The sequence below is a fragment of the Labeo rohita genome, chromosome 6 (genome assembly GCF_022985175.1).
Source record: "Labeo rohita strain BAU-BD-2019 chromosome 6, IGBB_LRoh.1.0, whole genome shotgun sequence".
NCBI classification, from domain to species: domain Eukaryota; kingdom Metazoa; phylum Chordata; class Actinopteri; order Cypriniformes; family Cyprinidae; genus Labeo; species Labeo rohita.
In genome coordinates, this window is record NC_066874.1 from 7,499,924 (window position 1) to 7,525,961 (window position 26,038).

The window sequence follows — 26,038 nt, forward strand, 5'->3', positions numbered from 1 at the left end:
TATTTGTTTTTGGAGCAACCCCAATAATGTCATTTTTAAGACCCTGGAATCTGAATTTACCAGGGGAACCCTGACAAAGAACGTGTATTTTACACTGTGGGAAACTCCCCTCAAAATGAGATTGGGCTATTTTAGGGCTAGTTTTGAGTAGCAATATTGACAAAGCATGCACCAAAACAATGATATAGTGCTCCAATCCATTCTTAAAATAATGGCATAAAAACATTTGAACACTTAAAGTGCTCCTATTATGCCATTTTAAAGGTTGCTAATATTGTTTTAATAGACTCCCAAAACAGGTTTACATGTATGCATGTATGCACCATCTGAACAAACACAGCAGTGAGGGATAGCCGGTGAGTTAGCATGACATGTGCAGGGTTGTTACACAACATAACATACACAACTACTTATTTTGAACGATCGCTAGAAAATACAATCTTTGTAGATTCATCATCTTTTGGAAGTGAATATAAAACAATTTTACTCACAGCGTAAACCACATGGAAATTTATGGGCGGGCAAGTTGTTTGCGACGTAGAACGTGGGTGGACATTATGCAAATGTGTTACTTCGTGACGTGTGGCCGTAAAAGATAAAGATTCGAAATCCTGACGACTCGTTCAGGCAAATGTGAGCCGACTCTTTTTTTTGATAGACAGTAACTTTATTTATTGTGCACTGTCGGCTTCACAACTTTGCAGATAGTTTATGTTCACATACAGCTACATGAAACACTACATGAAAGACTACATGAAAGATCACATTTGAAAAGGCATAATAGGGGCACTTTAAGCAAGCGAATCGTGCCCACAGCTAAAGTTTAGCTGCTAAACTGTAAACACTTAAAGCAATAACGGTGGGTACGTTAACCAAGTGTTAACGTGACTAATTGAAACCACACAGTTTGTAAATCAAAATATGTCTACATTCTTTATTATTATACCAGGTAATTAGAACAATGACAGTCTACATTAATCGACACATTCGTAGGGAATAGTGAGTTCACAGCAAATTATCAGAGGTATTTAAGTCTAAATATGGAAGATAAGAAGCCAATGAAGATAAAAGTCAGGATTAGAGAAGCAGTCCTCTGTAAAGCTGATGATCACAACAAAAGATTTGAATTGTATTGCTGTGGTATTGTGGAAAAAATGAATTTAAACCACTGATTCTTTACATTTATCTTTCGGCAATGAAAACAAAACCAACTCGCATTGACAGCGCAGAACACAGCTTCTTCTCACATGATGTAAACTAGTAGAAGTGTGTGCAGACAGGCGGGGATTATGCAAATGTTACCCAGTGACGTATGTTGATAACGGGCAGAAGATTCGAAAAAATAGTCGACTCTTTCTTTTGAGAGTCAATATCTTTATTTATCATGCACTTTTTTTTCAACTTTGCAGACTGTTTACACTGAAGGATAGCTACGTTACAAACTGCAAAAAAGATATTTTTCGAAAACCCATATGACCTGCTCTTTAATTTGTTTATTCATCACATTTGCATTGATGCTGATATCAAAGAAAACAGCACTATTACATTTGATATTGTTTAACTATATTGTATGATATAAATACAGACAATTCATACAGGGTATTTCTTGCCATACCTTAATTTTTAAAGGCACTCTAATAGGTTACATAACAAAATGAAAGCATGCACTCTCAAGACATACTCAATAATGTCAGCTCGCCCATTGTTAAAGGGACACTCCACTTTCTTTTTGAAAATAGGCTTATTGTCCGACTCTCCTAGAGTTAAACAGTTGAGTTTCACCATTTTCGAATCCATTCAGCCGATCTCCGGGTCTGGCGATAGCATAGATCATTGAAAAATATTGAAACTCTTTGGTCATTTTTGAGCGAGATGCTAATGGTCTAATTGGATTCAATGATATATGCTAAGCAATGCTAAATGTGCTACCGCCTGACCCGGAAATTGGCTGAATGGATTCAAAAATGGTAAAACTGTTTAACTCTAGGGGAGTTGGAAAATGAGCCTATTTTCAAAAAAAAAGTGCAGTGTTACTTTAAAACAAGTGTTATATTATAGTAGATGATTCATATCGCACACTCCTAAAGGGGAGTGTAAAAGAGGGAGCAGAAATTAGGCCACGAGTCAATATCATGTTCTCTTTCACCTCTATTCATCCTTCTGTGCTGCGATTAACACTCTCTCCTCTTCTTTTTTATCTCCATCTAGTCTCCAGATAAGCACAGAGCTCTAGAAGAAACCAAAAGCTACACTACACAGTCTTTGGCCAGCGTAGCGTATCTGATCAACACTCTCGCCAACAATGTGCTCCAGATGCTGGATATACAGGCGTCTCAGCTACGCCGCATGGAGTCGTCCATCAACCACATCTCACAGGTGCTTTTTACTGCTGTAGAAACATGTAGTAGTGTGGATACATTGTAAATTGCAAGGATCACTATTAATGTTGCTCATACTTAAAGTAAAAGGTTTTTTCAAATCAATAACCCTAAGTATTAAACTTAACAGTACTTTTATATTCTTGATTTTAGCATGGTTTTGATTTCAAGCTCAAACCTGTAATTTGATGTGTTTCTGTGTAAAGTTCTGCATGCATTGAATCACTCATTCACATTTAATCATTCCTTCACAGACGGTGGACATCCATAAAGAGAAGGTGGCCAGGCGAGAAATTGGCATCCTCACCACCAATAAGAACACTTCCCGCACACACAAGATCATTGCACCAGCCAATCCTGAGAGGCCTGTACGCTACATCCGCAAGCCCATTGACTACAGTCTGCTGGATGACGTAGGCCATGGCGTAAAGGTAGGGATGAAGCCAATCTAATATGCGTGACCAACTTAAACCTGCATGGGAAAGTCATTCACCCTCACACAAATTATCAACCGTGATAATTTCCAGAAAACAGTAGTTTTGACTGCACCTTTAGAGGCTTTGTGTTTTTACATAAACCAATTATTGTTGAATTAAAAAAAATATGTTTGTAAAATGTGAAATTAAGATTTTCCTTTACATACAGGGTTACGGTATTTCATTTTAAGATCAAATGACCAGCTGTTTATTACTAACTTTATTTCTGTCACCCCTTGTTATTAGACATTTTGCCTCGTTAAATAGATTAATCACGGCTGACTGTGAATAGCTTCAGCATAATTCTTTTACACTGCTAACCAGCTGCTATATCAGCCTGCAAATCGTAAACAAAAAATGACTGTGCACGCTTTTTATAATAGTAATATTGCCGAATACCAATTTACTGTTCCTCTCTAGTTAATATGAATGTAGGTCCTTATGAAATTTGTTTTATTTTCCCCAAATTCCATTTAATTTTTCCTCAATTCCATTTTTTTCTGTTTAAAATTTTCTGGATTCTGTGTTTTCTTTTTTTTTCCTGTTTAATTTGTCTAGACTCTGTTTCTTAATGGTCAAATTAATTTTATTAATAAAAAAGCATGTCTAATAAATGAAGTCATGAAACTTGCACAATTTAACAGCAATTTATTAAAGGTTTAACAAAAATGACATTTTTAAGGCCCTAGTTTTTGTCAAATGTAGTTTTATTTTTGCCAAATCCTAACTAATTTATTATTCGTTTCTTTTTCTTTTTCATTTCTAGAAATACTGTATTTACATTTTTCTGGTAAATAAATTCTGGTAAATAATCATTAAATATATCCTTAAATATTCCTTAAAAATAATGTTTTAACAATAAATAATTAGTAGTAGTAGTATCATTGCTTAAAGGAGAAGTCCACTTCCAGAACAACAATTTACAAATAATTTACTCACCCCCTTGTCATCCAAGATGTTCATGTCTTTCTGTCTTCAGTCGTAAAGAAATTATGGTTTTTGAGGAAAACATTTCAGGATTTTTCTTCATATAATGGACTTCGGTTGTGCCCCCAATTTTGAACTTTCAGAAATTCAGTTTAAATGCAGCTTCAAAGGGCTCTAAATGATCCCAGCCAAGAAAGAAGGGTCTTATCTAGCGAAATGATCTGTCATTTTTTTCAAAAAAAAAAAAAAACAAAAAAAATATTGTATACTTTTTAAGCACAAAAGCTTGTGTAGCACAGGCTCTGGGATGCACGTCCCCGACACCACGAATCACGTCTAAGTTCATCGTCTGTGTACTCTGACTCAAAAAGGTAGAGTATGGTGAAAAACTCCATCTTATTTTCTCCTGCAACTTCAGAATCGTCTGACATCGTTGTACCTTTTTGTTTGTAAACAGCGTTTGACTTCCTTGCACTTCCTTAGTCTTTGCGCGTTCGCTTTGTAAACACTGGGTCTATAGTTCCGCCTACGTTCCGCATGACCTTTTGATGTGATTCAATAGTACATAGTGTCGTGGACGCGCATCCCAGAGCCTGTGCTACACAAGCTTTTGTGCTTAAAAAGTATACAATTTTTTTTTTCCGAAAAAAAATGACCTATTGTTTCGCTAGATAAGACCCTTCTTCCTTGGCTGGGATCGTTTAGAGCCCTTTGAAGCTGCATTTAAACTACATTTTGGAAGTTCAAAATCGTGGCACCAATGAAGTCCATTATATGGAGAAAAATCCTGAAATGCTTTCCTCAAAAACCATAATTTCTTCACAACTGAAGACAGAAAGACATGAACATCTTGGTGATAAGGGGGTGAGTAAATTTTTTGGAAATTGTTGTTCTGAAAGTGGACTTCTCCTTTAAATATGTGTAGTGAACAAAACCGCGCATCTGCGCCATTCATTCACAGAGACGCAAAACATGCAGGATTCATATTTAAATAGTCTTTTGCTATTTAATATTCACAGACACCAGTCCATATAGTGTTTTGATTTAAATGTACTGACCTACTTTAGATTTACATACAGTAGATTTCATTTTTATGACTGGATTTCAGGATTCCGTCTGCATTTACTGCATTACAGAAATCATAGGGCCTATGAATGTATAGTATTTTGCTTTGGATCGTATGGACTGCGCTGCCTAACTAACTGCTCTGTGTGTGATTGCATGTGCGTGAGTTGTCTTTACTCTTCACATTAACGGTTTGCATCTTTTCTCTCCTCACCTCTCTTCTTGCCTTCATTTCTGAGTGTAGTGGTTACTAAGGTTTAAGGTAAGGATTCAGTTGGGCTTCAGTTGATGTGGTGGAACGTCAGTGTCTTTACATTCGTTAAGACATGGAATAATGATATTTGACACTTGCCCCACAGGTCAACGCCCAGAATATGAAAGCGGGTACAACTCCACGCACAGCTGCCCCAACCCAGAAACCACCCAGCCCTCCTGGGCCGGGCAAAGGAACCCTGGGGTAAGTTAGTGCACATTTGCACATTTTTTTATTTTTTATTTTTAACTTTCAACTTTATGACATTTTTGACCCTGGACCACAAAACGAGTTATAAGTATCATTTTTTTTAAATTGACTTTTATACATCATCTGAAAGCTAAAAGCTAGATAAATAAGCTTTCCATTGATGTCTGGTTGGTTGAATCTGAGGGTGCAAACAAATCAAAATATTGAAAAAAAATCACCTCTAAAGTTGTCCAAATTAAGTTCTTAGCAATGCATATTACTAATCAAAAATTAAGTTTTGATATATTTATGGTAGGAAGTGTACAAAATATCTTCATGGAACATGATCTTCACTTAATATCCTAATGATTTTTGGCCTAAAAGAAAAATCGTTAATTTCCATAAAATCCATACTATGTATTTTTGGCTATTGCTACAAATATACCCGTGCTACTTCAGGGTCCAGGGTCACATTTATAAAATAAAAGTAATAATTTGTTAGGAAATGCCAGTAATATACTTTTGAGATATTTCTGGAGACCTAAACTTCATAGATGTAGTTTAATTAAATGGAAGAACTGAAATATTCTGTCCAACTGCCATCTGGACTGGAGGTGAAGTTCACTGTGGTACATTAATATAAAAAAAGAAGCTTATGTTTGTCAAACTGTTTTTCTGTAAAAGATGTTTGTTTGGTCTTGATTTTTATAGAACGAACAGAGGCAGTCCTTAAAAGAGGTCATATCTTGATGAATAAAACTTTCCTTGATCTTTTTTAAATTAAAAGAGCTCATTGTACTATGAAAACATTTTGTAATTTTCAGAACTCAAACTTAGGGCACATTCCACAAAGATCTTTTCTTGAAACTAACACAGTGTCCTAACCAGGCACGTTGCATTATGACTTCAGTAACAATGGACATTATTGTTTCCAAACACCTGTAAAACTAATATGAGTAACAGTATTTCCCCTAGGTTCACAGCTTTGGGCGGGTGGGGGAAGGGTTTGGATGGGGCAGGGGAGCCGGTACCCAACGGTACTTTTTTGCGGTACTTTACTCTCTGTATAACAACAAAAACATCTATTTCAGTGAAAAAAAAAGAGTCCAAAACACTAAATTTCAACGTTTTGAACAGTAGGGCCCTACAATCTTTTTCTTTCTTTATTTCCAGAAATATTTATGTTTTATATTAGGCCGCCCCCCTAATATAATAGCAGGGGAAACACTGAGTAAAATGTGGGAAAGATCTAACATATCTTGTGCAGTTTGGTTTTATTAAAGGTGCCACTGGGTCATTTTTTTTCCTCATTATGAAATCATATAAAATAAATGGTACTATCAGTGGCCTAATAAAATTGTTGTTGTTTTTTTTTTTAAACAAGGAGTGGGTTTCCAAATTGAACCAGTTGAAATGCTACTCAGTTTATCTTGGTAACTTTCACGGAAGAAGTGAATCGTGACTAGCTATAAATATCACAACAGAAAAAAATGCATTTCAGCCTTCAGGTCTGAAATGCTTTTGCATCATATTTCAGTGCAAAAACTTTAACTTGCATATGTCTAGGAGCAAAACAGTATAATAAAATGCATGATATGACCTCTTTAAATTAAGATTCTGTTGTGCACGTGTGTTGATATAGTGCTTAAAAAAGGAAATTCTTTCTCAGTTGCTTCTCTCCGTCTCTTATTCCTGACAGCCATGCTTGCACACATCTACAACTGTGTGTGTTGTTAACAGTTTTGGCTTGTTCTCTGTTCAGGGACTGACACACTAAAGCGTGGATCTGTGTGTTTCAGTCTTTGTGCCTTTTTCTGCCACTGCAGGTCACTGGAGAGCAAAATGTCATGTTGTGTTTGTGATGTGTTATTATTATTTTATGTCATTGAGTTTTTACAGCTGATGTTTGTTACTGTTAAACCTCAACTGTGATCCTCCCGCTCATACCCATGTCCACGGCCCCAACCCCTCACTGTCACCATGGCAACACAACGGCCAACCATAAGCAATTCAGACAAGCTTCTGTAACAGAAAACAACAGGCTCCTTTAAATATCTACCCGACACATGACAGATTGCTGCTAAGGGAAGGGCGGTATGACAATATAAACAGTAAGACCGTATCTCTGGTAGAATTTTCCAGTACTGTATAATTGCGTTAACTTGCGTTATTTACCCATGAGAGCAATAAAGAAACGTAATGTGAAAATGCAGAGTGGGATGTGTCTCAAACAAAAGGATTTTTGCTAAGTACAGTTGATAGTTGTTTACATCACACCATTATTATACCAACCAGAATTTAGAATGTATTTGTTTTATAATATTTTCTTTACTAGTCCTTTTTTTGTGTGTGTACAAAAAAAAAAAAATCACTTTTGATCAAACTGACATTTGTTATAAAAAATCTTTTGGTTTGCATCATAGAATTAGATGAAGATGAAAATTCTGTCATTAATTGCTCACTCTCACGTCATTCCAAACCTGTAAGACCTTCGTTCATCTTCGTAACACAAATTAAGGTATTTTTGACAAAATCTGAGAGCTTTCTGACACTGCATAGACAGCAATGCAACTGACACGTTCAAAGCCCAGAAACATAGTAAGGGTACTTGAGAATGCGTCAACACTGCTATTTCCTGTTGAATGCAGAGTGGTATGACTTTTAATGGTAGACTGTGTCAGAGAACCACTAACTGAAAAGTAATGAAATGTACTGAAATGTAAAAAGTCAGACCAATTTTTAGTCTACTTCTAATTATGTATTTTTTATTTGGCAAGTATTTAATTTGCTACATTGTTTAAAGGGATAGTTCAACCAAAAATGAATATTCTGTCATTAATTACTCACTCTCACGTCATTCCAAACCTGTAAGACCTTCATTCATCTTCGTAACACAAATTAAGGTATTTTTTTATTAGAGCTTTCTGACACTGCATAGACAGCAATGCAACTGACACGTTCAAAGCCCAGAAACATAGTAAGGGTACTCTCGTGAACGTGTGTTGAAGACTGACGTGGAAGAGAAGTTTTTGTATGAAGTCTTTTTTGCTTTTCTTTGCACACAAATTATTCTCGTAGCTTCATAAAATTAAGGTTGAACCACTGATGTCACATGAACCATTTTAACAGTGTGCTTACTACATTTCTGGGCCTTGAACGTGTCAGTTGCATTGCTGTATGGAGGGTCAGAAAGCTCTCAGATTTCATAAAAAAAAATCTTAAGGTCTTGCAGGTGTGGAATGACATGAGGGTGAGTAATTAATGACAGAATTTTCATTTTTTGGAAACTTCCTTTTACGTGACCAGTACAATACAGATTATTTTTGTATTTAAGTATCTTATTTATTACTTATCTTATTTATTTCTGCTTTTTATATGTAATATAGACAACAATTTTATGAAAAGAAACAATTAACTTAAAGTACATTTACTAACTAAATAGAAAATTGCATTTAGAAAATGTTATTAGTAACAAATAATGATGTTAAATTATATAAAATGATTTCCTCCTTTGTCTAACTGTTAAAATAAAGTGCTACATGTTTTTCACTTGAGAATGAGTCAACACTGCTATTTCCTGTTGAATGCACAGTGGTATGACTTTTAATGGTAGGCTGTGTCAGAGAACCACTAACTGAAAAGTAATGGAATGTACTGAAATGTAAAAAGTCAGACCAATTTTTAGTCTACTTCTAATTATGTATTTTTTTATTTGGCAAGTATTTAATTTACTACATTGTCTTAAAGAGATAGTTCAACCAAAAGTGAATATTCTGTCATTAATTACTCCCCCTCATATTGTTCCAAACCCTTAAGACCTTTGTTTATCTTTAGAACACAAATTAAGATATTTTTGATGAAATCCGAGAGCTTTCTGATCCTGCATAGACAGCAACGCAACTGACACGTTCAAGCCCTGGAAAGGTAGTAAGGGCATAGTTAAAATTAAGGCTGTCACTAATTATTTTTTTGGTAATCGAGTAACCATTTCAATTATTCTGATGATTAATCGAGTAATCAGATATTTATAATTAATTATTTTTGTATTAAAATAGACCTAAGTGACCTTCTAGACATTTTTCCGGTTACTTGACATGGGTATAATGCAATCAAGGATTTTCCTAAAATCAAGTACTCGAATTGAAACGAGGAATCGTATTCTTATAGTTTCATTTGGTTGAACCACTGACATTTTATGGACTATTTTAACAATGTCTTTTCATTACTACCTTTCTGGGCCTTGAACGTGGTAGTTGCCATTGCTGTCTGTGTAGGGTCAGCTTTCATCAAAGCTCTCTCTTTCATCTTAATTTCTTTTCGTTCTGAAGATGAATGAAATGAAGGTCTTACAGGTTTGGAACGACATGAGGGTGAATAATTAAAAAAACATTTTCGTTTTTGGCTGAACTATCCTTTTAAAGCATTGTCACGTGCTATTTTTACTATTTTTTTTTTTTTTATTTAAAAGCAAAAATAACTGCATTGTCATTCATTCTGTTCAAATACTCGTATAATTTGTAGATCCAGACCTAAAATTACTCATACCTTGATCTATATTGGTCATACCGCCCACCCTAATTGCTTCGAAGATCTACAAACAACTATAAATTAGACATGAGGGTTTTCTTTACAGTACTGTTGTGATGGTCTAAATGGATTTTTACTCTACAAATTGTGACACAAGGTCTCCCAGTATGTAAATTATTGGGGTCTGTCATCAGTGATGTTTGACTCCACCCCTTAGTGGATATTAAAATATTTTAACCCCGCCCCCCTCGGCAGGCGGCACTCCCCTTACCGGACGCTCGAGCCTGTGCGTCCACCTGTCGTCCCTAACGACTATGTGCCGAGTCCAACACGAAACACCGCACCACCCCTGCAGAGCCCGGCTAGAACTGCATCTGTTAATCAGAGGACCCGCACTTACAGGTACTCACACACACACACACACACACGCTTACACCACACATGCAGCCCCTGGACAGGCTTAAAAAAATAAACTCTGAAAAGGAAAAAAAAATCCCTCACACTTTCTCACCCTCTTTTTCCGCATCCTCTTTCCTTTCCCGTCTGTCCTTCCTGTTGCTGTTGTTCTGTTTTTAAGCTGTCTTTGTTTGGTGTCTGTTGCAGTGTGACTTTCGGCCAAAGTAACAGTCACTCACTAACTTTCTCTTTTCTTCTTCTTTGCTTGCTCTCTCTCTTGCTTGGATCTTTTTGGGTTCAAACAGCCATAGCCTACTTACAGAAGAGCTCTTTCCTGCTCTTTCACTCACCGTCTTTTTCTATTTCAGTCTTTCTTACCCGTATCTCTTCATCTCTTTGCTGTTTGCATTCTCAGCACTCTGATTTTGAGAGTCTCAGGGGACTAACTGAGAGCACATAATCACATTCTTACAGAGCGCTTCCTCCTCTTCCTCTTCTCAGATTCTCACCCACTATTCCTCAGTTCATGACCGTGCGAGATGTGTATGAAGAGATCTTTGTAGATTCTATACATCAATACACTACTGTTCAAAGTTTTTTTTTTTCATTTGTAAGAAATATATACTTTTACTCAGCAAGGATGCATTACATTGATCAGAAGTGACCATGAAGACATTCAGAATGTTGTGAAAGATTTTAGTTTTAAACTGTTTGTTTCAACTTTTGAACTTTTCGTCTGTGAATGTATTCTGACAAAAGTATCACAGTTTCTACAGAAAGTTCTGTAGTTTTAAAGTTCACTTCCAGAACAAATATTTACAGATAATTTACTCACCCCTTTGTCATCCAAGGTGTTCATGTCTGTCTTTCTTCAGTTGTACAGAAGTACAGAAATAATGTTTCTTGAGGAAAACATTTCAGGAATTATCTCCATATAGTGGACTTCTATGGTGCCCCCAACTTTGAACTTCCAAAATGCAGTTTAAATGCAGCTTCAAATAGCTCTAAACGATCCCAGGCCGAGGAAGAATGATCTAGTTTTCTTCTTTAAATTCAAAATTGTCCTACATTGCTACTTTATCTTTTGTAAAGGGCGTTTGATCTTCTTTGCATGTTCAATTTGTAAACACTGGGTCGGTACTTCTGCAGGGATGTAGGACGATTTTGAAGTTGGGGAAGAAAACGAGATGAGAGTTTTTAGACATACCCTAACTGTTTTGAACCAGAAAAAAAAATTCACGCAGACATAGACAAGATGAACGTTTGAGGTTGAAAAAAAGTATGTAAACTACATTTTTTTTTAAGAAAATAACTAAATAACCCTTCTTCCTCAGCTGGGAATTGTTTAGAGCCCTATGAAACTGCATTTAAACTGCATTTTCGAAGTTCAAACATGGGGGGACATTGTTTTTTATCATCAAAAAACAATGTCTTTATGACTGAAGAGAGAAAGGCATGAACATCTTTAATGACAAGGGCTTGAGTACATTATCTGTAAATTTTGTTCTGGAAGTGAACTTCTCTATTAACTGTTTCAGCTTTTGAACTTTTTGTTTATCAAAGCATCCTGGCAAAAGTATCACAGTTCCTACAGAAATATTAAGCAGTACATCTGTTTTCAATGGTTTTTGACCCTAAACTTTTGAACAGTAGTGTATATTTAATCAGGAATCAAACTTTATTGATAATCAAGGAAGAGTGATTGGGACTTTTTGAAAACTATAATTAGTTTAGTTGTTGACTACTGGTTAACCAAGCAAAATCATTAAAATTAATGAACACTTGATTTATGCAATACTTAGTCAAAAATCTAAATATTTAAATACTGAATGTACATTATCTATTGACAAGTCTGTTGGTAAATTGAAAACTAACAAAAGAAGGCTGAGGCTGATGATCTGTTCATTAAATAAGTCTGCTTCTTGCTATTAACTTAATAATCTGGCAGTGGCCAAATATGGTCAAAATATTGGCCAGGCCATTGAATTAGTCTGTTAGCTATTAGTATTATCAACCAATGATCAGCAAATGGTCAAATATGTTTTTTTTTTTCTTCCATTTCTTCATCTGAAAATGGTCAAATATTGACCAGGCCGATTAAGTCATTTTACCTTTAGTTGGTATTCAAAATATAATCTTAAATGGATAGTTCAATTACTCCATGATTTACTTACCCTTAAGCCATTCTTGGTGTATGTGACTTTCTTTTTTTAGATAAATACAATCAGAGTTATATTAAAAATGTCCAGGCTCTTCCAAGCTTTATGATGGCAGTGAATGGTTGTTGAGATTTTGAAATACAATAAAGTGCATCCATCTATCAAAAGTACTGCACATGGCTCCAGGGATTAATAAAGGCCGTGTGAAGCAAATCGAAGAAAAATATCCATATTTGTGACCCTGGACTACAAAAATATTGTGAAATTCGCCTTTAAAGTTGTCCAAATGAAGTTCTTAGCAATGCATATTACTAATCAAAAATTAAGTTTTGATATATTTATGGTAGGAAATTTACAAAATATCTTCATGGAACATAATCTTTTCTTAATATCTTAATGAATTTTGGCATAAAAGAAAAATCAATAATTTTGACCCATACAAGATATTTTTGGCATTTGCTACAAATGTACCCGTGATAAGACGTGTAAGACTGGTTTTGTGCATTTTAAACATTTTAAACATTTTAAAATGCAATCTCCAGTTTTCAGTAACTGTCGTATGCACGGTCATGAGAGAGTTGCGTTCCAACAGATGACGTAGGACAAAGGTGTAGCGTAAGTTCCGGTGGAAATATGCTATTCTTGCAAGAACCAAATTTTGTTTACAGCAAAAACCAGGAAAACCAGTCCAGATGGATGCACTTTACTTGACTTCAAAATTTCAACACCCACTGACTGCCAGGTATAATACTTGGAAGAGCAAAGACATTTTTTAATGTAACTACAGTTGTATTCATCTGAAAAAAAGTCATATGCACCTAGGATGGCTTGAGGGTGAGTAAATCATGGAGTAATTTTCATTTTTGGGTGAACGATCCCTTCAATATCTGCCAGGCTCACTGAATTACAGCTAATAATCTGAAAATAGCCAAATATTGATTGATTAATTGGCCTGGCCAATGAAATTCTTCCAGTTTTTTTTTTTAAATGTGCTGAAATGATATTTCATGTGGATTTTTTGGTAAGGGACAGAATGAATTGTGCAAGACTGAATGTGAGGCTGTTTTACAGCTAATTACTTTAAACAGAGTGTAATAATGTGCACTTCCTTTAAAATGACTTCTCTGTTGATTGTTACTTAAGCTTCCTGGTCTGTTGAAAAATATTAATCAAACAGATATTTGGCATTTACATTCGGTCTGGCTACATATCTGGTATTTTGAGTATCTAATCAATTCTTGAAGGACAAAAATGAAGCCCCACCCTATTTTTTTTCCTAGTTCCTTATCCTGTTTCACTCGGAAATACATCAAGATATGGATGCAGAACCGCAAATGTTAATTAACCTTAACTTCCATGATGTGTCTTGTGTGTTGCAGCAGTGGCAGCAGCGGCGGCAGTCATCCCAGCAGTCGCAGTAGCAGCAGAGAGAACAGTGGGAGTGGAAGCGTGGGCGTGCCCATCGCCGTGCCAACCCCTGCCCCGCCCACAGCCTTTCCCGGTGAGATTCCCGCTCTTTGCGTAATTAAATGAATCTGAGAACTGTCCAAGGTTCTGAAGGAAGTATCATTGTTACTGTATTGAAAGTTATCTCCTGTCCCACTATTAGCGATGATAATTTCTCTTTCTGTTCACTGCCTCTTTATTTCTTCTCTTTTGACTCACTGTACCTATCCCTCCTCCCTGTGGCCCTGTTTCTCTTTTCGACCTTTCTTTCCTCTGTTCTGTCACTCTTGTTCTCTTCTCCCCTGGGCTTCGTGTCTCTGTATGGCGCGCTGGGCTGCAGGTACAGCACCTGCCCCTCCCAACCCTCCCAAACCCCCTCCAAGCGTTACTATCCCTGCCCCTCCCGTACCTCCGCCACCCCCCACCCCAGAACCAGTGCCCCCAGCCCCTGCCCCAACCCCTGCTCTGCCAGCAGAGGGCCCTCCAGAGATACCACCACCCCCACAGCTGCCCCCTAACCTCCCCGTTAGCACCAACACCAACCCTGCTGTTGCAACTAGCACCCCTGCTCAAGGTGAGTCCCCTCACCCCCTCCTCTTATCCATCTCCACACTAGTCCATTTCTGAGTGACAACCTGCACGTGATCATACGTGATTTACTCGACATTACCCTGGATTCATCCCTCCTCCACCTCACCCAGGCTTCACCTGCATGGGCTTGGTTTATCTTGGCTCGCTGTGTGCATCCTTGCTCCAGTTCATGGTTGGATTACATTCCCAGTGGTGTTTGTCTCCATCACATCATGTGGTCCATCTGTACTTCCTGTTTGTGCTTCTTAGGGATTATTTTGGGGTCTTTCTTTTTTTGATGAGATGCTTCAGGAGAAATCAAAGTGAGGAATTTATCATGGGTCAGCATTTTTACATGGACAGATTGGTTTGAGGGTCATGTTCCAAAACTAGTGAGCTGCCTACCTAGACAGTATTTTAAGGCATTGTTTTAAGACAGGGTACATGTTGCCTTTTAGGATGCATCTTTTAGGCAGCATTCCAAGTATCCTTCATGGTGAAGGTAATCCCATAATGCACTCTCACATAATGCACACAATATTTAATGGTATTGGCCAATATTGGAGTTTTTTTATATTAAAGGAATCGTTCACCCCAAAATGAAAATTCTGTCAGAAATTATTCACCCTCACAGGGTTTGTACAAGGTGTTTAAAGTGCTTGAAGTACTTAAATTTGACTTTTTGTAATTTGAGGCATTAGAAAACCCTTTGAAACTAGTAATGAATTATTGAAAGACAACGTATCTGTGAACAATGTATCAAAAACATCATACCCTTTTTTTTGGTTATTTCTGTTAATGTCAGATTGCTAGCAAGCTAATCTAGTAGTAGTACTGACAATGTCATGTAAACATGGCCGACAACACGAAAAGCAGAATACATGAAACAAATCAATTGAGTGAGTCATTTATTATCCGATTAATTTAAACTCATGACTTCGATCTGACTTCGATTAGAAAACTAGCGAGCCAATCCAGTAGTAGTACTGACAGTGGCATGTAAACATTGCTGAAGACGCAAAAAGCAAAATAGTTTTGCTGAATCAGTTGAGTGAGTCAATTATGCTCCGATTGATTCAAACTCTTGACTTTGATCATTTCAAACAATTCACTAGTAAAAAACAGATCAAATAAATAAACATTTATTTTCACATTTCAAATGATTTTAAAAAGCACGTAGGGGTGAAACGGAGCTTTTCGAAACTTTTCAGAATCAGTTAAACCATTGCGTCGCAAAATGATTCTCTCGGATCGCGTATTGCGAATCATTTTATTTAGTTTGGAACTTCATAGCAGGTTTGCGAATCATTTGACTTGGATCAGGACTTCAAATCGCATATCACGAATCATTTGATTTAGATCGGAACAGGTTCATGAATCATTTTGCAAATTGACTGATTCAAATCAAATGATTCACGATACAAGCTTTAAAGTCCCAATCTAAATCAAATGATCTGTGATACACAATTTGAACTCCCGATATGAAACAAACGATTCGTGTTACAGAGCGAATTTGGGAGTGTGCATGGCAAATCATTTGTTTCGGATCAGTATTTTGAAGTGATTTCGTAAATCTTTTTTTCTGATTTCTTTTTTTCTTAAACAGTAGAAAACATCAAACCATTAAGGCAGTGCAGTTATAAAAACTAAACAAAACAAAAAGTATACTAACAGTGGTAGTATACTTTGCAATACTTTGCATGTGCTTCTTTATATTTGCAATTTTTTATTAGTATACATTTATTTATCCATTTATCTTTTTTTTTTTTTTTAGAGTTTGAAAGATAAACATTGTTTGATAAGTGAGAAATCCTTGAAAATCAAAAAAGTAGGGCTTGAAAAGTCCTTAAAGTCCTGGAATTGAATTTTACAGTATCTGTATGAACCCTGCCCTCATGTTGTTCATTTGTTCATTGAAAACATGAACATTTGTTCATTTGACATTTGTTCATCTTCGGGAACACAAATTAAGAGTTTTGTGATAAAATCCAAGAACTTTATGACCTTGCATAGACAGCAACACAAGTGACAGGTTCAGATGGCCCAAAAATGTAGGACATTGATAAAACACACACACACACGTGTCATGGTACTATAGCGAGTGTGTCAAAGACTGACACGGAAGAGATGTAATTGTTGAATGAAGTTGTTTTTTTGTTTTTTTGTGCACAAAAGGTATTCTTGTAGCTTCATAACATTATGGTCGAACCACTGATGTTACATGGATTATTTTAACGATATCTTCACTACCTGGGCCTTGAGTAATTAATGAAAGAATTTAAATTTTTAGGTGAACTATCCCTTTAAGTGAGCACTAGTAGTGTCTCTTGTCAATTTATAGTAAGTGCTACTTTTGCAGACCTGCTGCCTATGAAGTGTTATCCAGATAAGTCAGTTATTTGTTTTATTTCGGATGGGATGCTGCCTGGGAAGGTAGCTGTGTTAGCAGAGAGTTAGGCGGCTCACTTGGCTTTGGTCAAAGCTTTTTTCCTCAGTTCATTCCATATATCGTTGAATGTAATGTGGTCTGCCTATTGTGTATCCCATATTATGATTCAAAATAGAACCAATAGAATTAGTTTTGTTCATTAATTTTCTTTTTGTCTCCCAGGCAATGGTCCTCACTTTTACAGTATGAACCGACCAATGACGCGGCACACCACGCCGTCTGTGGGGGGTTCCCTGCCCTATCGCCGGCCGTCATCAGTTACTGGACAGCCCAACAACATGCCTCAGAACACAAATTCAAACATGATCCAAAACCAGCTCAATGGAGGGCCACACTACAACCAAAACCAAGGTAGGCACACTAGACAAGTGTCCATATAATGGTAGACTGAAATACAATAACTAGAAGAGGAGCTCGTTTGTCATTTAAATCAGCGGGCTCGGTCTTACTGTCTTAATCTGATTTCTCTTTATCTCTTCTTTAACCTAAAATCTCCTACTGTTTTCTTGTCAACTTCCTCTCTTTTCATTTCTTTTGTTTCACCCACACACAAATCTTTTTTTGGTTTCCTTACTTCTGTTTTTCCTTTCTGAACTGAAATGCCTCTGTTGTTGGGGTGGGTAGCCCCTATGGCCCCTCCACCCCCCTCTATTCTCCAGATCACCCCCCAGCTACCGCTCATGGGCTTTGTGGCTCGGGTTCAGGAAACCAGTAAGTTATCGGTTTGGGAAAATACTCTCAAATATATGGAAGTCTGTTTCCACTGCAGAATAAAACAATAAAAAAGGTGTTTTATTTCACAGTTTTGGCTTTTTTCTCACAATTCTGAGTTTACATCTTACAGTTAAGACTTTTTTTCTCAGAATTCGGAGTGTACAACTCAAAATTCTATGGAAGCTTGTTTCAGGTAGTTGCAACTTTTTATCTCACAATTTAGACTTTTTAAAAAGAAAATGCAATTCTGTTTAAAAAAAGTCCAAGTTGTGAGATATAAATTCACAATCGCATTTACACTTACATTTAGTCATTTGTGACCCTGGACCACAAAACCAGTCTTAAGTAGCACGGGTATATTGGTAGAATTGCCAAAAATATATTGTATGGGTCAAAATTATCGATTTTTCTTTTATGCCAAAAATCATTAGGATATTAAGTAAAGTTACAAATGAGGGCAATAGAAGCTATCAAAATCAAATTGCAAGAAAAAAGTCTGAATTGTAATATTAGAAGTCACAATTACCTTTTAAAAAGAAAAAAAATGAATGGTGGAAAGAAATAAAACAGAATTGTGAGATGAGTAAAAAAAAGTGAGAAATCCCAGATGTAAACTTGGAATTACAAGAAAAAAGCCTGAATTGTGAAAAAGTCCCAATTACCTTTTTTTTATTTCATGATGGAAACAGGCATCAATGCAAATGTGTCTGTGATGGATTAATGAATGTTTTTTTGAGTGTTGAGTGTTTTAACAGGTTTTGCATGCTCTTTAAACGTGCATGTTTGTGTTTATGTATTAAAATACATCTTAATATATTTCACAGATCTGTTGCATGTTATTTAACATCTGATTTTATCAATCAATAATCTGCTAGAACGTAGTGTAATGCGCTACTAGTAAAAAGTTTTTGGTGGGTTTTTTTTTTTTTTTTTTTTTTTAAGTCTCTTTTGCTCAAAAGTTTTTAGTCGACATGTCTGCATTTATTTGATCCAAAATACAGAAAAAGCAGTAATATTGTGATATTTTTACTATTTAAAATAACTGCTTTCTATTTGAATATATTTAAAATGTAATTTTTTCCTGTGATCAAAGCTACATTTTCAGCATCAGTACTCCAGTCATCAGAGTCACATGATCCTTCAGAAATCATTCTAATATGCTGATTTGCTGATTTTTTATTATTATTATTATTATTATTATTATTATTATTATTATCATCAATATTTAAAACAGCTGATTACATTTTTTCAGGAATCTTTGAATAACAGAAATACCCAAAGATCAGCATTTATCTGAAATAAAAAACTTTTGTAACGTTATAAACTATACCACTCAAAAGCTTCAGTCTGTCAGTCAGTATAATTTTTTTTTTTTGTTTAGGGAATAAATTATAGAAATTAATACTTTTATTTAGCAAGGATGCTTTAAATTGATCAAAAGTAATGATACAGACATTTTATAATGTTACAAAAATATCAGATAAATGCTGTTCTGAACTTCCTATTCATCAAAGAAACTTAAAAAAAAATTCTACCCTGTTGTTTTCAACAATAAATTACATTTTAAAATATATTGTAATTAAAATCAGTTATTTAAAATAGTAAAAACATGTAAAATTTTTACAGTGTTTGCTGTACTTTGGATAAAAAAAATGCAGGGTTGATGAGCAAAAGAGACTTCTTTAAAAACATTTAACTGTTCAAAAACTTTTGACTGGTAGTGTACATGCATGGAGTTTCCAACAGTGTGTTGTAACCAGATGCAATGTGATAAGATACCAGCCACAAGTGATTTGTCTGTCCACTCCAGACGTGACATGGGTACAAGGTACAACAAAAACGATTACAAAATCACAGCCAATCAGAGCATGTGGGCAGGCTCATACTCTCAATGAAATGAGTACATGATCAAATTTATAAAAACAAAAATTAATTTTAACATTATTCAATATACATACTTAGTGACTTTGTCTTGCTTGTTCACACAGAGGTTACAATTAGAACGTTACAATTAGAACCGAAGATTTCAGCTAAATTATCCATTGTAGCTTTCAACATGGTTAGTTTGGTAATATGGTAACCCTTTTAAGATTGTGCAAAGCACATAATCAGTACCTGTGATCGTCACTGGACATATAGTTCGTATGTTCTTGTTCCCAGCCGTGGTGTTGCAGAAATAGAAACAGTTACAAAAGTAGACTCTCCCCTGTTGCGGCTGGTTAGGACAAACACACTGATTAATATGGAAAAGATAACTCTTTTGTGTGTTGAGGTGTCACGTTGCATCTGGTGAGGAGTGTTAGGCCACGTACACACTGAAGTTGTTTAGCGGTTGCTTTTTAACAGCCTGTGTGTTGAATATGAACCACTTCTTGGTTCATTTCAAGTCAGATATGATTCAAAGTAATGACTCAGGTTTCAGTTACTGATCATTTTTTGAGTAATTACATAGAACTGGCATATAAGAGTCAGACTAATCATTTGTTTGTTTCATCTCATAGCGTTTAAATATGACTAAAAGAGTTAAAAGTATAATTTATTAGATGTAGTGGTGGAGAAAACACTACTTTTGACTTTATTATCTGCAGTGTGTACGTGGCCTTAGTGAAGTTCCCTTTTCAAATTGCTTATTACTGCTCTTTTGAGGTTAGTGGTTATTCTACCCTCTCTAATTTTAATACTCCCTAATTTCTGTATTAACACATTTTCCACCTTAACTTCCCCATCCAGCATGAGTCATTTGTCTGACATCAGCAAACAGAAGTTACCCAAATTTCCCAGGAATAGCTTGTCTGAGATTTTTTGTTTATCTCTTTAGTCTCGGACGCTCCTCCACCACCGCCTCCTGCAGAAGAGGTGGAGTTTGAGGAAGCGACCCCGCCCCCGCCTCCTCCGGAGGACTATGAGGATGAGGAGGGTGATGATGAGGAAGAGTCAGCAGTGGTGGAGTACAGTGACCCCTATGCTGAAGAAGACCCACCATGGGCCCCTCGCAGTTACCTGGAGAAAGGTACGTTACTGTTTTACTGCTTGTAGCCGTTTCTCGCGGTGAACAGCAAACACTTGTTTGGCCAAATAAGAAAGCATCTATTTTTATTGTATGTAATAGGCAGGCAAGTACATCTCCAAATGATTTGAATTGAAAACGAAGTCTCCAACACTGTTGGTCATGATTGCATTTTAGTGTATATCAGATCGGCAAAGAAATCTGACAACGTTATCATAAATGTTGCTTGTTTAGCCCAAATTACAGTGAAAAATGCAGATGTTAAAAATTGCAGATGCTTTTTTATACATTTGGTTGACAATCTGGTAGCACAAGAAAAAAAAAAAGAAGCTTTGGTAAATAATAATTGTGAGATAAAAAGTTGAAATTGACAAGATTGACAGATCAGAATTAGTGAAATTATGAGAGAAAAACTCAGTGACACATTTTTTGTCATTGTGACTTTTGACCTTTTATGACATAATTATGATTTTATTTACCAAAGCGTGATTTTTTTTTTTTTCTTGTTGTGGAAATGGACTTCCATTTAAAAAAAAAAACAAAAAACTATAGGGTTTCAGTTTGTAGAGTATTAAAAATTTTGGCCAGTATAGGTTATTTTTGTATTACGGCTTACCACCCATAAATAATAAATAAATACAATAATATACATGAAATAATATAATAAAAGCTACATATATACTAAGAACTCAAATCAGCCACATATTACTTTTAAATAATAAATATGTTGAATTAAAAAATTTATTAAAAATAGTTTAAAATATTAAAAGTGAATTTAGGCTTTATAGTAATGTACAGTATGAAAATGGATACAGTAAACATTATTTGAAATAAACTTTAAATAAAATAAATACTGACTGAAATAATTGTATTTATTTATTTTAATTCAAACTGTAGGATATCACAAATTTTGTCCAGTGTAGATTATTTTTGTATTACTGCTGACGACCCATAAATAATAAATAGATACAATAATAGGTCAATGAAATAATATAATAAAAGCTACATATATTTAAAAAAAAAAAAAAAAACCTAAGAACTCAAATCAGTCAATTGAAATAAAAACCACATAAAAATAAAACAAACAAAAAAAGCATTTTTAATATTAAAAGTGAATTGAGGCATCACAGTAATGTATGGTATGAAAATGGATACAGTTAACGTTATTTGAAATAACTACTTGAAATAAAAAAAAATGATTTGTATTTATTTTATTTTATTGTAATTCAATTTGTGGGATATTAAAAATCTTTTTTTTTTTTTTTCCTTTTTTTTAATTAGGGCCAGTGACCCATAAGTAATAAATAAATACAATAATATATAAATGCAATAATATAATAAAAACTACATATATTAAAAAAACAAAAAAACAAAAAACACTAAGAACTTAAATAATTCCCATATTACTCATAAATGACAAATATATAATTGAAATAAACACTACATAAAAATAAACCACAAAACCATAAAATAATTTAAGATATTAAAAATGAATTGAGGCATCACAGTATTGTACAGTATTAAAATGGATACAGTAAACATTATTGGAAATAAACTTGAAATAAAATAAATATTCACTGAAATATTTGTATTTATTTAATTTATTTTCATTCAATTTGTAATAGGGTAATAAAAATCTGGCCAATGTAGTTTTTTGTTTTGTTTTTTTATATTAGGACCAGTGACTCATAAATAATAAATAAAGACAATAATATATAACTGAAATAATATAATAAAAATTACATATATTTAAAAAAACACTGACTCAAATCAGTCACATATTACTCTTAAATAACACATTATTGGAAATAAACTTGGAATAAAATAAATATTGACTGAAATAATTGTATTTATTTATTTTATTTTAATTCAGTTTGTGAAAGGGTATTTAAAATCTGGCCAATGTACTTTTTTTTTATATTAGGGCCACTGACTCATAAATAAAGAGAATAATATATAAATGAAGTAATATAATAAAAATAACACATATTTAAAAAACACTAAGACATATTACTCTTAAATAACATATTATAATTGAAATAAAAACTACATAAAAATAAAACACAAAAACAAAAAATCGTTTTAAAAATTTAAAGTCGAGACATCACAGTATAACATGGATACAGTAAACATTTAAATTAATTAGAATTTTTTACAGCAAGTTGTCAAGGCAACATTTCAAATTTTAATTTTACTAAAATAAAACTGAAATAAAAATGAATAAAAACTACATAAACGTATACAAATACTCAAACTACTAAAACAAAAACACAACAAAATTACTAAAACTTAAACTAAAATTAAAATGAAAGCGGAAAATCATCATATAACCAATTTAAAATATTAATAGGAACTATAGTAGTATCTCAATTATGTTACATTTAACAGTGGCATACATAATATTCACTATAAAGTCAAATGGGATTAAAAATCTGTAATATCGGCCTATAACCAATATGATACAGATGTGCATCTTTAAAAACTGTCACGTTTTTATGTAGTAAGCATTTTGAAATAGCATGAAGATATGAGAGGTTGTGTGAGTAGTCACAGCTGATCAGTTGTCTCTAACAGCCTCACAATACAAATATTAACAGTGTAGCACCGTCTATCATGCTGCAATACTTAATTACAGTAAAAACATAACCATGTTTTTCTTCTTTTTATCAAACCATTCCCATCAGTGGTGGCGATTTACGACTACACGCGCGACAAAGAAGACGAGCTGTCCTTCCAGGAGGGCGCGATCATTTACGTCATCAAGAAGAACGACGACGGCTGGTTCGAGGGCGTGATGAGCGGCACCACGGGCCTCTTCCCCGGGAACTACGTGGAGTCCATCATGCACTACGCTGACTGAGCCACCGGGTGGCGCCGCTGCTCCTCTGTCCATCATCTTCCTCATTCTTTTGAGTGCACACATACATACACACACAGACACAAACGAATTCAGCTACACTACGTCATGCACAGGCCTGATGCAGACAAACAGACTGAGAACGTGGTCGGAGAGCTGCGGTGGCGAAGATTTTAACGGGAAAAAAACTGTTCAAATGTGTAAGATAAATACATTAGGAACATTTATTCATCTCTTAATTTCAATAGAAACATGTATCAGAAAAGTGTTGGTTTGCTTGACTTGTGTTGATAGTGATCGCTTTGCTTTCGCTCCTATCCGTCTCTACTCTGGAGGAATGGGTCTGACTAGTTGGAAGACGGCCATCTTGGATGTGCATGTTTCCTTTTACGTCACCTCTTAACCGTGTGCTGTCCACTGACCAGCAAACTGACAGAAAAGCTCTTTTGCCAAGAATGACAGGACAGGGATTTTATGCATACTGTTGTGCCAGGTAATAGAGAGACGCACGGATTCAGGTGAGCTTCTTTTCTTTTGTTTTTCATTATGTTGGGAGTTGAATTGCGTTTAAACAGTTACATTTTGAGTGCAGTTTAGCAGGAGGATATACCAAAGGATTTCAGTGGCGTTTGGGATCACGAACGGGACCGACTACAACCTTAAAATACTTCTTTTTCACCATTCCTTTACATTCGTTTCTTTCCAGCGAGATTTTATTGCTTGAAATATTTGCAAGTATGTGTATTCTTTGTATGTATGATGAAAACAGAAAAAAAAAAAACACTATTAAAATGTTCAGGAAGTTTGTGCCATAAAGAAATGTTCGTAGACGGTCATAATGAGAGGTTGTTTCTTGAATCTCAGCACCGGATGTGGTGTTCTTCAGGAAGAACATGTGTATTGTGATCTTTAACCTCCGACTCATCCCTTTGACCAACTGTGGACTTAAAGATACAAGACTATTCTATATGTATGTTATATATTGATTTATATTATAGAAATACTATTGTGTTGGTGTATGACTGGCGTAGAGACAAGAGAACCCCATTTATCTGCAATAACAAAGGCACAGCTACAAATTCCTCAGCCGACGAGCTATAGAGATTTTTAAAGCACAAGAGATAAACAATGTGAAGAACTGTTTTTTTGGATGAAGAGATATTAAAAAAAAAAAAAACAGAAACCAGCCCAAGTTTTCAAACATCCTCGTACCCACATGCAGATAATGTGGAACCAACTGTACTAATGCACAGAGACTTTTTCTATCGAGTACTTTGATGTCTATATGTAAGTGTGTGAGTGCGTATGTGAGCGTGAAACTGATCGATTTCACTGTTTCTGGATCATTGGTGACTGACTTGCTTGTCTGTGTGCAAATCTTTATTTTCAATGAACGGTCTGTGGCGAGGGTGTGTGAATTGAGTCTTGCATGTTGATCATTTCTGTGATTTTCCTGCTGATGGAGAATAAACTGGATATATCTGGTCTGCTTGTTCACGCTTCATCTACAGCAGTCCTTGCACTGCCGAGGTCCTCTTAGGTAAGAGCAAATGCGGTAGTTTTACTATAACGTCTAGTATGTCATCCAAGATTGTTATTTCTTCAGTTGAAAAGAAATGAAGGTTTTTGAGGAAAACATTCCAGAATTTTCCTCATATAGTGGACTTCAGTGGGGAGCAAGTTTCAGTGCAGCTTCTAAAGGCTCTACACAATCCCAGCCAAGGAATAAGGCTTTTATCTAACAAAACAATCTGTTCAAATAAATAAAATTGTATGTACTTTTTAACCACAAATGCTCATCTTGAACCAGCCCGACCTCACACATTACATAATCGTGTTGGAAAGGTCGCACATGACGTAGACTGAAATACCAACCCAGTGTTTACAAAGCGAATGTGCAAAAAAGGCAAAAGCCCTTAACAAAAAAGCTAGAACAATAATTCTGGATGATTTTAAAGTTGTTTTTTCACCCCACCCTAACTTTTTGAACCAAAGTACACAGATAAAGAACTAACCACACACATGACTTCTAGTGACGAATCTTTAAAGGGGTCATCGGACGCCCATTTTCCACAAGTTGATATGATTCTTTAGGGTCTTAATGAAAAGTCTATAATATGCTTTGGTTAAAAATTCTCAAAGGTTGTGTAAAACAACACCCTTTTTACCTTGTCAAAACGAGCTCTGCAAAAATCATCCCATTCTGAGGGAATTGTTTCTTTAAATGCAAATGAGCTCTGCTCGCCCCGCCCCTCTCTTCTCTCTGTGGAGTGACGCGCATGTTTACTTTAGCTGCGTTTACCCGATAAACTTGATAACTAGCTCCTTATTAGGAAAGGCGATCACAAAGATTCATAAAAACCCTTATGCTCACTTCTGCTGTGAAGGCATCTTTACACAGCCGATTTAAGGCTGCTCTAAAGGAGGTCTGTGTCTGGTCAGAATTCAGTGTGAAGATGCAATGCCGCATTAAAGCAGACCTAAAATATGCTGGGTCTGACCTACCTCAGTCCCTAGTATCAAAGGCGATGCAATGCTGTTTTGATTCAGTGTAAATGAAACGCAAAACAGCGCCGCTGTCATTACTACTGATGTAGCAATTCATAATTGCTTTTAAGTGTTCTT

At 35.3% G+C, this 26,038-nt stretch overlaps 1 protein-coding gene across 8 annotated transcripts in view; it reads left to right on the forward strand.

Moving 5' to 3' along the window:
- The window catches only part of abi2b (abl-interactor 2b), a 28,764-nt gene extending 3,866 nt beyond the window's left edge, over window positions 1–24,898 (forward strand). Inside the window, exons 2-12 of one of the 8 annotated variants that reach the window (XM_051111950.1) lie at window positions 2,209–2,376; window positions 2,633–2,809; window positions 5,091–5,108; window positions 5,206–5,303; window positions 10,071–10,217; window positions 13,750–13,871; window positions 14,157–14,390; window positions 16,998–17,186; window positions 17,460–17,546; window positions 20,368–20,559; window positions 23,241–24,898. In XM_051111950.1, coding sequence (XP_050967907.1) covers window positions 2,209–2,376; window positions 2,633–2,809; window positions 5,091–5,108; window positions 5,206–5,303; window positions 10,071–10,217; window positions 13,750–13,871; window positions 14,157–14,390; window positions 16,998–17,186; window positions 17,460–17,546; window positions 20,368–20,559; window positions 23,241–23,416 — 1,608 coding nt within the window. In that variant the 3' untranslated portion in view covers window positions 23,417–24,898. The remainder of the gene's footprint in view (window positions 1–2,208; window positions 2,377–2,632; window positions 2,810–5,090; window positions 5,109–5,205; window positions 5,304–10,070; window positions 10,218–13,749; window positions 13,872–14,156; window positions 14,391–16,997; window positions 17,187–17,459; window positions 17,547–20,367; window positions 20,560–23,240) is intronic. The other 7 variants (XM_051111941.1, XM_051111945.1, XM_051111947.1 and 4 more) reach the window with 7 other exon arrangements.
- Window positions 24,899–26,038: the final 1,140 nt, after the last annotated feature.